This window comes from Plectropomus leopardus, chromosome 6, assembly GCF_008729295.1.
Source record: "Plectropomus leopardus isolate mb chromosome 6, YSFRI_Pleo_2.0, whole genome shotgun sequence".
Taxonomy (NCBI): domain Eukaryota; kingdom Metazoa; phylum Chordata; class Actinopteri; order Perciformes; family Serranidae; genus Plectropomus; species Plectropomus leopardus.
In genome coordinates, this window is record NC_056468.1 from 24996655 (window position 1) to 25009681 (window position 13027).

Here is a 13027-nt window from a genome sequence, read left to right on the forward strand (position 1 = left end):
AGAGTTAACATTTATAACATGCTAAAGATGTTTACAAAAGTTGAGCTATGTAAGGTACAATGGAATAACACAAACAACAACAACGGTAGCACTACTACTAGCCTACTACTAATACTACTACTATTTACTACTACTACTACTACTACTACTACTACTACTACTACTAACTAATAATAATAATAATAATAATAATAATAATAACAACAATAATAATAAGAATAAGAAGAAGAAGAAGAAGAAGAAGAAGAAGAAGAAGAAGAAATAAATATATGTAGGAATATATGATCTATCTATCTATCTATCTATGTATGTATGTTTCGGTCAATGCATTGAAGATGTAGTATGTAAACAAATAAAATGACATAAAATAAAATAAAATAGAGTGTCCGTTACAGGTTAAACTTCACGCATGCGCAGCTGAACTTTTCCGCCCAGTCTGTGCAGCGCTACGGCACTTCCTCATTGGCAGTGACAGCAAAGTGTTCACACTCCAGCGACGTTTGTGACTGAAACTCCCCCAGCTTGCTTCATTTCAATTTATTTCCGAGCTTAACAAATGACGAAGCCTCCTCCTAAGCCGGCCAAACCAGGTAAGACCAATATTACGAAGATTTGTTGTTTAAAATGAGCCAAAAGTTCAGCTGCGTGTCTTGCGAGGGACTACACACCTTGTTGGCGATGAAAGCTTAATGGGCGGACGGTGAGCACCTCAAAAAGTGAGTTTTTCTCTCGCTTTTTTGATGAAACTTTCATCTCACAGTGCATAGAAAGCTCACAAACTCTGTTTGATATCAATATGTGTTATTACAGAGTGGTTCAGGATTACAGTGGAGTTTAAAGTTGATTGTCAGGGTGATCCAGCTCTCAGCAGCAGGCCTCTGTGACTTCCCTATTTCCATCACTCATGCAAGCAGACTTCTGTCATTCAGCGGCTTTAAGGTCGCAGGTTAAACGGTGATGATGAATCCTCAGTGACATCAGGCTAACTTCCTGCAAACTCAGTCTGTGCAGCTATTCTGGTAACTCTGTCCCAGAGATTAGGAAATGTGTGTTACGCACAAAATCATAGGGGATTTCATAACATGCTATGTATGTGCATGCATGGTTTTCCAAATGTGAAAATGTGTGAGGCAACTAAAAGATCTGCAGTAAAACCTACACTCAATTGCCAGTTTATCAGTGTACAAAACACACACACCCGCACCTTTCTAGACTCTGCCACTGGAGGACTTGCAACACAAAACGCTTCCTGAAAATGTCTATTTTCTTACACGAGTAGAAACATTTTCATTAATTTGTGCTGGAATTGTAATAAAATAAACATTTTAAAGCAACATTCGGCAGTGTTGTAAGTTTGCACGAAGCAGAAATCACAGTTTAATAGGTCCACCTTTTTAAATGTGATGCAGTCTTATACAGCTGCCCTGCAATAATTCCTAAATTAATGAACTTTATTTAGCACTTTTGAAAACACAGTGCAAAATGCTTTACAAAACAAGATAAAATAGTACTCACCGTCAAGATAAAAACAGCAATAACATAAATAAAAACAAATAAAAACATTATTTGTAGGCTAGAGTAAGGTAAAACAGCGTTTAATAAAAATAAATAGAAAAAAAAGAAAAAAGAAGTATAGAAACTAGAAAAGCAACAGATTTACTGTAAAAAAAAACCTTCTTTAAAGTAGATTTTGAGGAGTATGTATTAATAAAGATTATAATGTTGAAACTGTTTTAAAGATGTGTTGATTAATTTTGGAGGTTGTTTATGGTGCTGCTGCACTGCGTCACGTTATACTGTCAATTATGTAATCTACTTATATACACTAAATGAGATGAAGACGATAAAAGAAACAGATCTAAATGACCATTAAGTTGAATCAACACTTCTCTTAAGACAGATTCAACTTAAATTGAATATCATGAATGCAGGATTTATTGCAGGAAGGAGGTGTTAGACCGCATCAGCCTTAGCTAGGTGTACTTATATAATAAACTGGCAGCTGAGTGTGTTCTTTAGATCATATTGTGCGCATCAGGTTATGTGTAAAAGAAGCAAAAAGGAAAACTGACACGTTATCATCCGAAGTAAAAGCTGCACATTTCGTCTTTACTGTATGTCATGTTTTGCCTTCTAGCTGTGGCCCTTTGAAAACTGAGCACAAAACTCAAATGACAGACGCGTCGTTATTATTCATACTCTTCATGTTTATTTATGAGTCAGTGCCACGACACCTGTGTGTGACGGCAGGTGAGATCGTCTGTCTTGACAGATGGCTGGTTGGTGTGCTGCGGGAGAGACTTCAGTCTTATGAGGCAAAGTAAAAAGGCTCACATGGTCCCAACTGATGCAGTAATTCATGTGGAGACAGTACATGTACATGGCAGAGGTGTCACTGCCTACGTGAGTTTTACTGGATATTAGGAGCTTTCAAAAATATGTTGATGTAGTCATGTAGTGTTCCTAACTGAAGGCCCAAACCCTTATGTTGGATGATTTTGGTCCGTCCAAAGTCATTTTGAATGAATTTTTCTCCACTGTAGGATTGCTGCAACTGTCCTTCTGATGGATGTTTTTAAATATATTTTTATTCAGAGATGATACTTAAAACCTTTTTGTCTTTTTTCCAGTGGATACTTAGAGATCTTAAGCTCTACACGTGCCATAATACTTTTTTTGGTAATGGTAATGGCCAAACACACACCCTGCACAATGAACACACATTTAACAGGAGCAGACTTGTGAGGTACATTTTTTGTGCTCTCTTCTCTTTCTTTTAAAATCAGCTCTGTATGAGAGGAGTTAGGTTTCAGCTTTGTGTTAACCAGAAATTCAGAGGGCAGTGCTTCAGAGCTGTGTGCATTCTCTGGTGTAAAACATTATAGTTTCTGTACTAATGACTCTTCATTAGTATCATATTTTGGGAGGCTTAGATGGTTCAGTTTTATGGGTGGAACTTTAAACAGGAATGGAGAGTCACCACCAAGATCAGGCATGTTTTTTTTCCTCTTGTAATAAAACAACACAGCTGGAAATCATCAAATCGCCACAAGCAAACAAAATATACTGACAATGTTCTGCTCACACTGAGCACATTTTTCTTCTTTCTGTTTTTTTTTTCTTTTTTAGCTAGAATAAATCTTTGCATGTGCCAGAGGCTTTAAAATGCAAAGAGAACGTGGACTCGTCTGCACAGGCTTTTGTGTGTTTTGAGCGACATGACCGGACCTGCAGAGTCGACATGCTCGCTGTGTTGAACAGAGCTGGGTCTTGTGCAGCAGCTCTCATTCTGAGACACTGACACAGTGTGTTAGCTAAATAGAAACCCTGCGGCAGAGGGGAGTCACAGCCGCCCAACATTTAGACCTGTTAGCTCAAACAGTCAGCAGCTACCAGTCTTATGTGTCAGGAATCAAATGCATGTCACATATTACCAGGAAATTAATCAGCATCAGATATGAGAGAAGCTCTTCAGGGGCTTCTGGCCCATGAAGATTATTCATGTTTGTCTGTTTTTTTGTTTATTTTACTAGGAAACAAGCTATACATAAACATTTGTACATAGGTAGTGATTAAGCTTGGGCTGTATGTAGTTATATAGCTTCATATCTCCCTGACATTTTACTGGGGTCTACAGTGTGATGGTGTATGTTAAAAAAAAAAATAACAAAAAAAACCCCATAAAAGCTGAACTGGTGGTGATATAAGTCATTTAGCATCATGTCATTTGCCCACAATGCTGTGTTTCTAATATTCAATCTGCCTACTGACAGAAGTCTTGTTGCATTTGAATACTTAATGGCCCACAGAATAATGATAGGAAATAAACGCCCTTTTTGCTGAAAGACCCGATGACACTTGTTGCCGTGATGGGGACCGACACCTCAGTAGGCTTTTAAAAGCAACAACCATGTAAAAATGTTAATTATGTATGAGTAAAACCATTAGATAACACAAGCACCATTTAAATCACACAATAAGAATACATGAGAACAAAATACTCTGCAGCTTGTAAAAACATCATCTAATCTTGTATAATCTCTTAGTTTGTTTGGTATGGACATCATGGTAGCAGTAGAAATGTACATTTATGCACAAGAACCATATGTTACGTGTTTAGTGTTTGTAGTGAAACGCTAATATGCAACTACTGTCCAAAAGAGGCTTAAAAAAAGACTAAAAAAAAATAAATATCACAAATAAATCCCCAAACAAATGTCAGCAAACAAACACATAACACACATCCACATCATGCACAAAATACATGTGTGTCTACTGTGGTATTAAGTGTGAGAAAAATGCTGTTTCTCTGTAAGCCATGATTAAACACCTTTGTTAAAAACAATCAAATTGATTATAAAATTAATTTCCAGGCTGCCTCACCTGATATGTCTTTCAAACAGACAGGAAAAAAACAAACAACATGACTGAGTATGTGATGAGTGTGTTTGTTGTAAGGATTGTTATGGACATATCCAATTAGGGTGTGTACAACAAGACAAATCTTTGAGTGGAAAGTGAGTAGATTGAAGCGGTGAGAGACTTTTATCTACAAATCTAATGCAAAGCAGAATAACTACATCAGCTTTGCATGAAATTGGATAACTGAAAACAAAATGTGGTACTTTGGCCTTCAGTGTATCCAGCTAACTAGTCTGTTTAGTAAACTTTATGTGTATGTAGTCAACACAACATACTGAACACAACTATTTAGTCCTGAAAAAATCAACAGTTGGTAGAAATAAATAAGTAGGTGTAAAATAATTAAATGTGAAATACGGCACTGCTTCTTTAAGCTTTTTTGTCTTTCTTCATGAACTAGTTCAGCTGCCTGCTAAAGCCACAACCACTCTGGTAGCATTCCAGCAGCGGAGTTAATGCCAGGCTCGACAGCGAGCCATCCCAGGCCCCGAGGGCAGCTACCTCAGGGCTGCACGCACACAAGGACCAGCTATGTGCTTCTGTCCCTGCACTGCATGTGAGAATATGAATTGTTGTTGGCTGCAGCAGAGTTGTTTTAGTGAGCACAGGCGCTCAAAGCAGACATTAAAAGCTGTGTGTGCCATGCAGTTGGCTCTTGAGTGTGGTGATGGATGATGTTGACACTTCTGTGATTTATTGCACTTTGTATGAGTGTAATTCACCGCATTAAAGCTGCATTCGGGAGCGCTCGCGTGCAGGCTCGTTGCAGTGAACCTAAGCTGTTATTCTGCGGGGCTGTGAAGTGGCAGCATGTGCAGTTTCACCTCACTTTCTCAATGCCCTCAAACACAATGCTGCACAGTTTACCACTGCGTGCTCTGTGTGCTCTGTTCACCACTCTCATGCTGCGGTTAACTTGCCACAAACAGTCTGTACATGAAATTTGTGTTTCTCTTTTGCAGGCCAAGTCAAGGTGTTCAGAGCGCAGTACACCTTTGACCCCAGGACGGTATGAGCTTTTTGTTTGTTTACATGGATTGTTTTTGTAATATGTTCAGAGTGTGGAGACTATTTTGTTGAGTCCTTTGTTAAAGATTTAAAATGAAATAATATACCACCTAGTAAAACAGACTAAAATGTATAAATAAATAGTTGATAAATAAATATGTAAAGTAAAGGTCTGAATATCGGATAATTAACTATCAAATATGAGAAAAAAAGAAGCAAATCACACACCCTCAAGATGCTGTAAACACTGAATGACTTAAATTACAAATTAATTATTTGTAAAAAAGTTGCGGACTAATTTTCTGTGGATTGACTAATTGATCAATCAAATTATCATTTCAGATTTAACCACCAACATACAGCCAAAAATGTGTTACCCGCTGTGTGACTAGTCCCTCTTTTGTGTATTCCATCAACAGTTTTAGGTGAAACCACAGTCTAGTCACGAATGTCTCAGTTGTTGGTGAACAGTGGAGAAAAAAGGGAAAGATTGGGGGGCAGAAAGGGGTGAAATATAACAAATATCAGTCAAGAATACTGTGTCGACATGAAGTGAGCCTGGAGTAACATTTTTCATTTTTTATTTTTCAGCCAGACGAGCTGTTCTTTGAAGAAGGAGACTACTTGTACATCTCTGACACGGTGAGTAAAAGCTCAGACATTTAGCTGCTGTCAGTCTCTTCAAGTCTTCGCGTCCCGTTCAGATTGAATCTGCACTTCTTCTTCCTCTTTCTTTGCACTGTTTGGATTTTGTCTCCATTTTGCATTTCCATTTCCCACATTTTGGTTAATATTGTCTGCATTTCATTTGCACTTTTCTTTCCCTTTTTTATTTTACTTGCATTCATTTTGTCACGTTTGTCCGTACGCATTTTCGCTTATGTATTTTTTTTTTTTTTTGTATTTGTTAAATAAGCATTCCTGCATTACTATTATCCCCAGAGTGACAGTAATTGGTGGAAGGGGACATGCCGAGGAAGGACAGGACTAATTCCAAGTAATTATGGTGAGTAGACAAGCTCCTGTTAAATGAGAATAATACAGACGTTTGTCTCTTGTAATTGTGAATCTTATATAAAGTCTTGTTTATTTATTTATTTATTTTAAGTGGTCGAGCAGGCAGAGTCGGTTGACAACCCAATGCACGAAGCAGCCAAACGAGGTGGGACAACTACCTTTCTTTGTGATATATTTCTCTGTCTGTCTGTAGACAATAAAGCAGCCTTGACCATGATAACGCCTCTGTTTCTGCTGAAGAGCTGTAACATTGTTTGCATCATTAGTATTCAACTCTGCGGTGGGTTTGTGTGTGTATATGAACATATTTGTGATTTGAACAGGCAATCTGAGCTGGCTGATTGAATGTATAGACAACAAAGTTGGAATCAATGGGCTGGATAAAGCTGGAAACACTGCCCTCTACTGGGGATGCCATGGAGGACATAAAGGTAACAATAAATGTGTTGCATTTACTTTTCAATGTGGACATTGCATGAATTAAGGACCACAGAAAGGCATTCATGGCGTGGATGAGTCAAACTGTTGTGTTGACAAATTGTCTGCAGCGCTTTGACACAGTGACTGAACGTAATTTCATAAATCTTAAATTGTGGCACACTGGCAGATTTGAGAGGTGAAGTACAGAAAAACAGGAACTTTGTGGATGACAGTGTCCAAGTTCTCCTGTGTACCTGCGTCGTTCCTGCGTGATTGATGTCATTATATTGTTACTCAAACTGTCACTCAAGTTCTCTTTTTTGTCTTTTTGTAACAGAAGTGGTGGAGGTGTTGCTAAGCCAGCCCAACGTGGAGCTCAACCAGCAGGTGAGAAAAAAACAAACCCAACTCATTCAGGTGTGAATTTACTAACAGGTCAAAAACTTTAGATGCTGTTACCTGAATTCCTAGTCGACCTCATATTGCAAGATTTGCAGTTAGCAATTTAGCATTTTTAATTTTGGCATCTTGAACCCTATAGCACTAGTTAGTGTCATTGGGTTAATTAGGTTAGGGGTCGACAGATTATCGGCTTGGCCGTTTTGTGGGGCCGATACTCGGCATTTTGCCGATTATCCTTATCAGCGTTTTATTTTAATAATCGCTGATAAAAATTAATTAAAAAGTGCAAAAATGTACCAGCATGGAAGGAGCTTGTTTTGTAAAACCTATTTTTATTTATTCATTTTTTTTAATTTCCACTTGACTATATATAAAAAAGCTGCTGGGAAATGTATATGATGTTGAAAGTTTCAGTTTTGATTCAGCATTTTCTTAAGGCATTTAAACCAATTTTTTTGTTGGAGTTCGTTAAATTCTAAGTATTGACAGAAATATTTCATTTTTTTAATAAATACATAACAGACATATTAGTCTCATGAACTACTAATATTTGATACTAAGTATCGGCCCTGAAAAACCATCATCAGCCCTAACTGAGGTAGCACCAAACAGCTCCAACAACAACATTTGACAGTACAGGTACTGCTGCATTTCCACTCAGCTTTCAACGAGGTTTGTTTGAAGTGAGATTATATTTGTAAAGAGTCTAAAAACATGCAGTTTCATGTATGCAAATAGACTAATGTGACATGTGACAGTCTATGTTAGGAATAACAAACTGCAGACTGATATTAAACAATTTCAGGAAGAAGCCCAAAGAGCTTTAGTTTTAGTTTATATAGAGGTGAAGGTACGGAGACTAGAGTGAGATTTGTTTCTTTGATCTTGAAGGATGACGTGCTCCTGAAACACTGTCCCGCAAGATGTTGTATGTATGTGCCTTTGTAACAAACTTGTTACCAAAAATATTAACTTTAGTGGCATCAAGTGGTGAGGATTGTAGTTTGCAGCCAGGTAAACTTCTCCAGGTTAGAATTCCTTCGGTGTTAATTGTTCCGCAGAATTTTACCATGAGCCGAATTTTCCAAAACAAACGGACCGGGGGATTTAAACTGGTAGAAGTACTGAATAAAGCAGTTTCCTATCACAAATCAGTTTTTTTCTGTGATGCCGTTTGGCATGTTGGAGAGGATGTGCTGGTTTAGCACCTGCTTCTCTGCATCGCCTTTTTTCTCTAATGACTTAAAACCCAGACGTTCAGGAGATTTTTACCAGGAGCCCAGTTATGTTTTGGAGAGGTCTCTTCCACTTCAAAATTTAAACCGGTAAAAACACTGAATAAAGCAGTGTCATGTAAAATGTTTGGTTTGTCCGTTCTGGGCTACTGTAAAAACATGGCAGTGCAACATAGCAGTCTCCGTAGACAAGGACCCACTCTCAAACAAACGGCTCATTCTAAGGTAACGAAAACACAACAATTCTTATTTTCAGGTGATTATAAACTAAAGAAAACATACTTGTTATATTATATTCCATTTTGGCCAATGTATCCCCTAAATGAGTGTTTCTCAAACCTCTCCTCGAGGACCACGTGTCCTGCATGTTTTCGATTTCTGCCTGCTGCAACAGCTGATTCAAATAATCAGGCTGCCTCAGGAGTTCCTAACGAGCCGATTATTCGAATCAGCTGTGTTGCAGCGGGGAGAGATCGAAAACATGCAGGACTATTGGTACTTGAGGACAGGTACGAGAAACACTGCCCTAAGTCTGTCAGAAGAGATATGCATGGTTTCTATTCAATTATCATTTATTTCATTATCGTCTTCTCATTTAAAGTCTTGAAAGGTAACATGCCACCATACCTCAGCACTTTATTAAACTGGTCACAGTAACTATTTTACACATTCAGCTGGTTGCTTAATGCTTAATGTTTCCCGGTCAAATACTGCATTTGGAAAAACAACTTTTAGTTTTTCTGCTGCATCATTAGTTATTAGTTATTATTAGTTGCAATGAAGCAGCTTAAAACCATGATAACCAGTTAGTCCTCTTCTGAATGTAACAGTTTTTAATGGTGTTCGGCCTGTTGTTGTTTGTACTTTTTTGTGTTTTCTATGCATTTTGTGTTTTCTGTACTCATTGAAAATGGGGGCTTGGCCTCAATGATTCCTCAAGATTTAAACAAAATGTAATCAAATTAAACAAATCCTACATACTGGACCTTTCAAAAATTTTATGTCTGGAGTTTTTGTCAAACCTTGGGCTGTGGTCACATATTTAAGGTTAATGATGTCGAAGTTGATGCCTGTCAGTTACATTCAGTGTCTGCAGTATAAAAAAACTATTAAAACAACAATACATATACAGTAAAAACACAACAACTAAAAAACAGCAAATACATGAATTTATCAATAATGCATCCATTAATTGTCTGTGATGATTACTGTTCTGTGTTTCAGAATAAACTTGGGGACACCGCTCTGCACGCTGCTGCCTGGAAGGGTTATTCTGACATTGTGGAAATGTTGCTGAAGAAGAGTAAGTGTTGGCTTATTTGGTTTTATTAAAAAAAACAGCCAGTTCTTTATTTCTGAACAGAGATGAAAAACCAGATCAAACCTATTATGAGAATATGTTGTTCCAGATTGAGGAAACAGCAGCTGACTGCCCTCATGATTACATAGTTTTTTGTCATTTTTTGTGTCTTTCTGTATGTAGTTTCTAGTCTCTTAGTGTGAGTCTGTTTATTTCAGATTCAAGGACAGACATCAGGAACAATGAGAAAAAGCTGGCTATAGATATGGCCACCACTGCACCGTGTGCTTCACTTCTCAAAAGGAAGCTGGGAAACAGTAAGTACAGCTGCCGCTAGGGGGCAGCCTCACAGTACTCACACATACAGTGTCACTGTGGAGGGTTAGGGATGGTAAATGTGTCAATAAATAATGAAAATGTCATAAATAAATAATTACACAAATAAATGAATTTAAGAATGAATGAATAAATAAATATGTAAAATGTAAAATAAAAAGGGAAATTAAATAAATCTGGGGTTTTATACACAAGTGAAAAATAGTACACAAATATATAAGCAAATAAATATGAAAATGAATACAATTGATGAATAAAATGGAAAATTAAATGGGAAAATTAAAAAAAATTGATAACATGGAAAATTGAATGGGACATTAAAAAAGTGCACATTTTAATGAAACGCACGTCTGAATTCTGAATAGATTGCATGTGTTTTTTTTGTAAATGCACGTGCAGAAAAATTACGCACACAACAAAACTGTGTGGAGACGAATTGTAACTGAGCCTCTGCATCAAGCAGCAAACCGAAATATTTTTTAAGCTTTAATGTTAGCAAATTGAATGAAATCTTCATGCGTGAGAAAAAATACTTGTGTAGTAGTAAAGATCATGACATTTCTGTTTTAAAAATACTATATGAGATAAGCCAGTATATATATATATATATGTGTGTAAAATTGACATTTAAGTCATTTACCAGTTTATGGAAGCTATTACAATAAGTTATTTATTGCCACAGCTCACTTTATGCAGACAACAGCTGCACATTTATGTGACTCACAGGAAATACGGATATAACATGTAATTACTTTGATATCTTGGGAGGGTCAGCACTGTTTTGACAAAAGTTTGGTGCAGAGGTCTCGCAGATAAATATGATTAGTGAAATATTGCAGTATTTTTGTCATTAACTGCTAATTTCTCTTCTCTCAGACATCACTCGCACACTCAGCAACGCTGAAGAGTATCTGGACGACGAGGACTCGGACTGAGCCGGGGCCGCTGAGACATCATCGCTGTCTTCCATTGGGTTAGTGGGGCCATGGAGCTCAGAGAATTTTTATTACAGACCTAAAATGGATTTGCTGCTCTGTTTCCAACTGTAAGTCCATTTTAGGTCCGTTATTTTGTTCAAACACCTCAGTTCTCGGCCCTCTGTGTCACGTCGGGGTGAATTTCAAAGCATTGAATTGATAGGTTTTACAGTTTGCCAAGTGCATTTCCACATGTAAGGGGATTTGTCTTGAATGTTGCACAGTGTGGACTGAGGGGCAGAATATGTGTTGTAGTGGAGAACGGACCATAGCTCTAAGAAACACATACCAAACATACAAATTGTGTTTAACCCATTTACACCAGGCATTAAAGTGCCAGTGCAGATTAAAACACTGATTTAACGTGTGTCTAGTTAAGTTTTAATGCTTCATTTAAATTACTGAACCACTGCATCACCTTAAAGAGAATTATAAACACATTACCTCTTAAAGCTTGGAGCCCTTTCACAACTGGGCACAGTTTAGATCTATTTATGTACAATTGGGAGGCAATGCAACGTAAATTAAACCTTAATGTTTCCCCTTTCACCTGTGTTATCTTGGTCAAATTGAAGGTGTCAGCAATGTGTAGAAACAAGCTTAAAAGGCGAAAATATTTCTCTTTATAACTTTATAGATCTTCATCCCTCTCCTTCATTACGTCATAAAACTCGCCTGTTACTCTCTGTATTTTGGTCTGTGTTATAACACTTCCACTGCTTTTGAAATATCAGTTAAGTGTAATTTTAAAAAATCTGCCCCGTATAAAACAGACTTTAAATTACTCTTTCACCTTTCAAGCTTTTGATGGTGTGATTTCCATCCTGGGAGCAAATTTCTGGTTTATTGCTGCTTTCCAACAAATTTTATACATAAAAAAAATATATATATATACAAAGTGCCTTAAATATGTGTACCATAGCGAGTGTGTCTTTGGTTATGTATCAATGTGAACCTGCTTTTGTCCTCTGAGGTTGAATTCCTTAAGATTTTGTTCTAGATTTCTATCTGCCATCTTCAATCTACAATAAAAGATTTTTAACTTAAAATATCGCATTGAGTAGACACTTTTTAAAAAGGGTAACAATAAGTAGCACTGACATGGCTTGGAGAAAACCAAAAATTGTCTGTCAAACAGATCTAAGAATGCAAGTGTTGGATTAAAAGCTGCGTCAGGATTTAGATTTTTCCCAAATTACAGAAGCCTTGAGAGAGATTAAAAGTTATTACTCAAAGCTTCTCACATAAAGCCAAATTCCTCTCACTACTAACTGAAAGTGTGCAAACAAACCTGTCCTTTACGTTCAAAGTAATACGATTGCGGGCTGTACATTAATCTGTGCAGGCATGCATACAAAAAAATACCAGGGTTCCCAAACATTTTTACCAGTGGATTTTTTCTGAACTACTTTACCCATGACTTTATTTTAGCAGTTTAAAATAGGTAATGCAAGTTAACTAGCCTGACTACAGCTGGTGTGAAATATGTGTCGACGCTGGCAGTCTGTTTAGCGGCCTTCTGGTTGTCTTGTCTGCTTCGCCCATGTTGTTGTTCACGTCAAACATTTTTGTGCAGAGCCGAAATCCAGCATAGTTAGGATCTGCCCTCTCTTGAGTCATGTATAAATATTATATAATATTATATATATATAATATAGCCAAATATTTTTTAACATGCACTTGCCAGACATTCACAAATAAGCAAACTGCTAGTGCTTGCTAATTTTATTCGTTTGTTAGGAATTGCTGCCACCAACTATCTGCGTACACCGATCACGTGATACTAGTTACCCTTCAATGTTTGCTGAACGCAGTACTTGATTTTAGATTGGTAATACAACTTATTTCAAGTAACTTTTATAGAATACATTTTAAAAGGTAGAAAAAACAATGTGTATTTAAAACCTTTC

General features: G+C 37.1%; 1 protein-coding gene across 1 annotated transcript; it reads left to right on the forward strand.

The window, feature by feature from the left end:
• The first annotated feature begins 440 nt into the window (after window positions 1–440).
• On the forward strand, window positions 441–12166 carry ostf1 (osteoclast stimulating factor 1). Its single transcript, XM_042488636.1, has 10 exons — window positions 441–590; window positions 5385–5431; window positions 6022–6072; window positions 6373–6436; window positions 6539–6592; window positions 6771–6878; window positions 7205–7254; window positions 9729–9807; window positions 10023–10121; window positions 11017–12166. The coding sequence occupies exons 1-10, from the start codon at window positions 557–559 to the stop codon at window positions 11073–11075; spliced, it is 645 nt and encodes a 214-aa protein (XP_042344570.1). The 5' UTR covers window positions 441–556; the 3' UTR covers window positions 11076–12166.
• Window positions 12167–13027: the final 861 nt, after the last annotated feature.

Excerpts from the sequence above, each read along its gene's own strand:
- ostf1 (XM_042488636.1), top strand. The coding sequence starts at position 557 with ATGACGAAGCCTCCTCCTAAGCCGGCCAAACCAG. Across the intron at positions 591-5,384 it reads TCCTAAGCCGGCCAAACCAG|GCCAAGTCAAGGTGTTCAGA; the intron begins GTAAGACCAATA and ends TCTCTTTTGCAG. Across the intron at positions 10,122-11,016 it reads CAAAAGGAAGCTGGGAAACA|ACATCACTCGCACACTCAGC; the intron begins GTAAGTACAGCT and ends CTCTTCTCTCAG.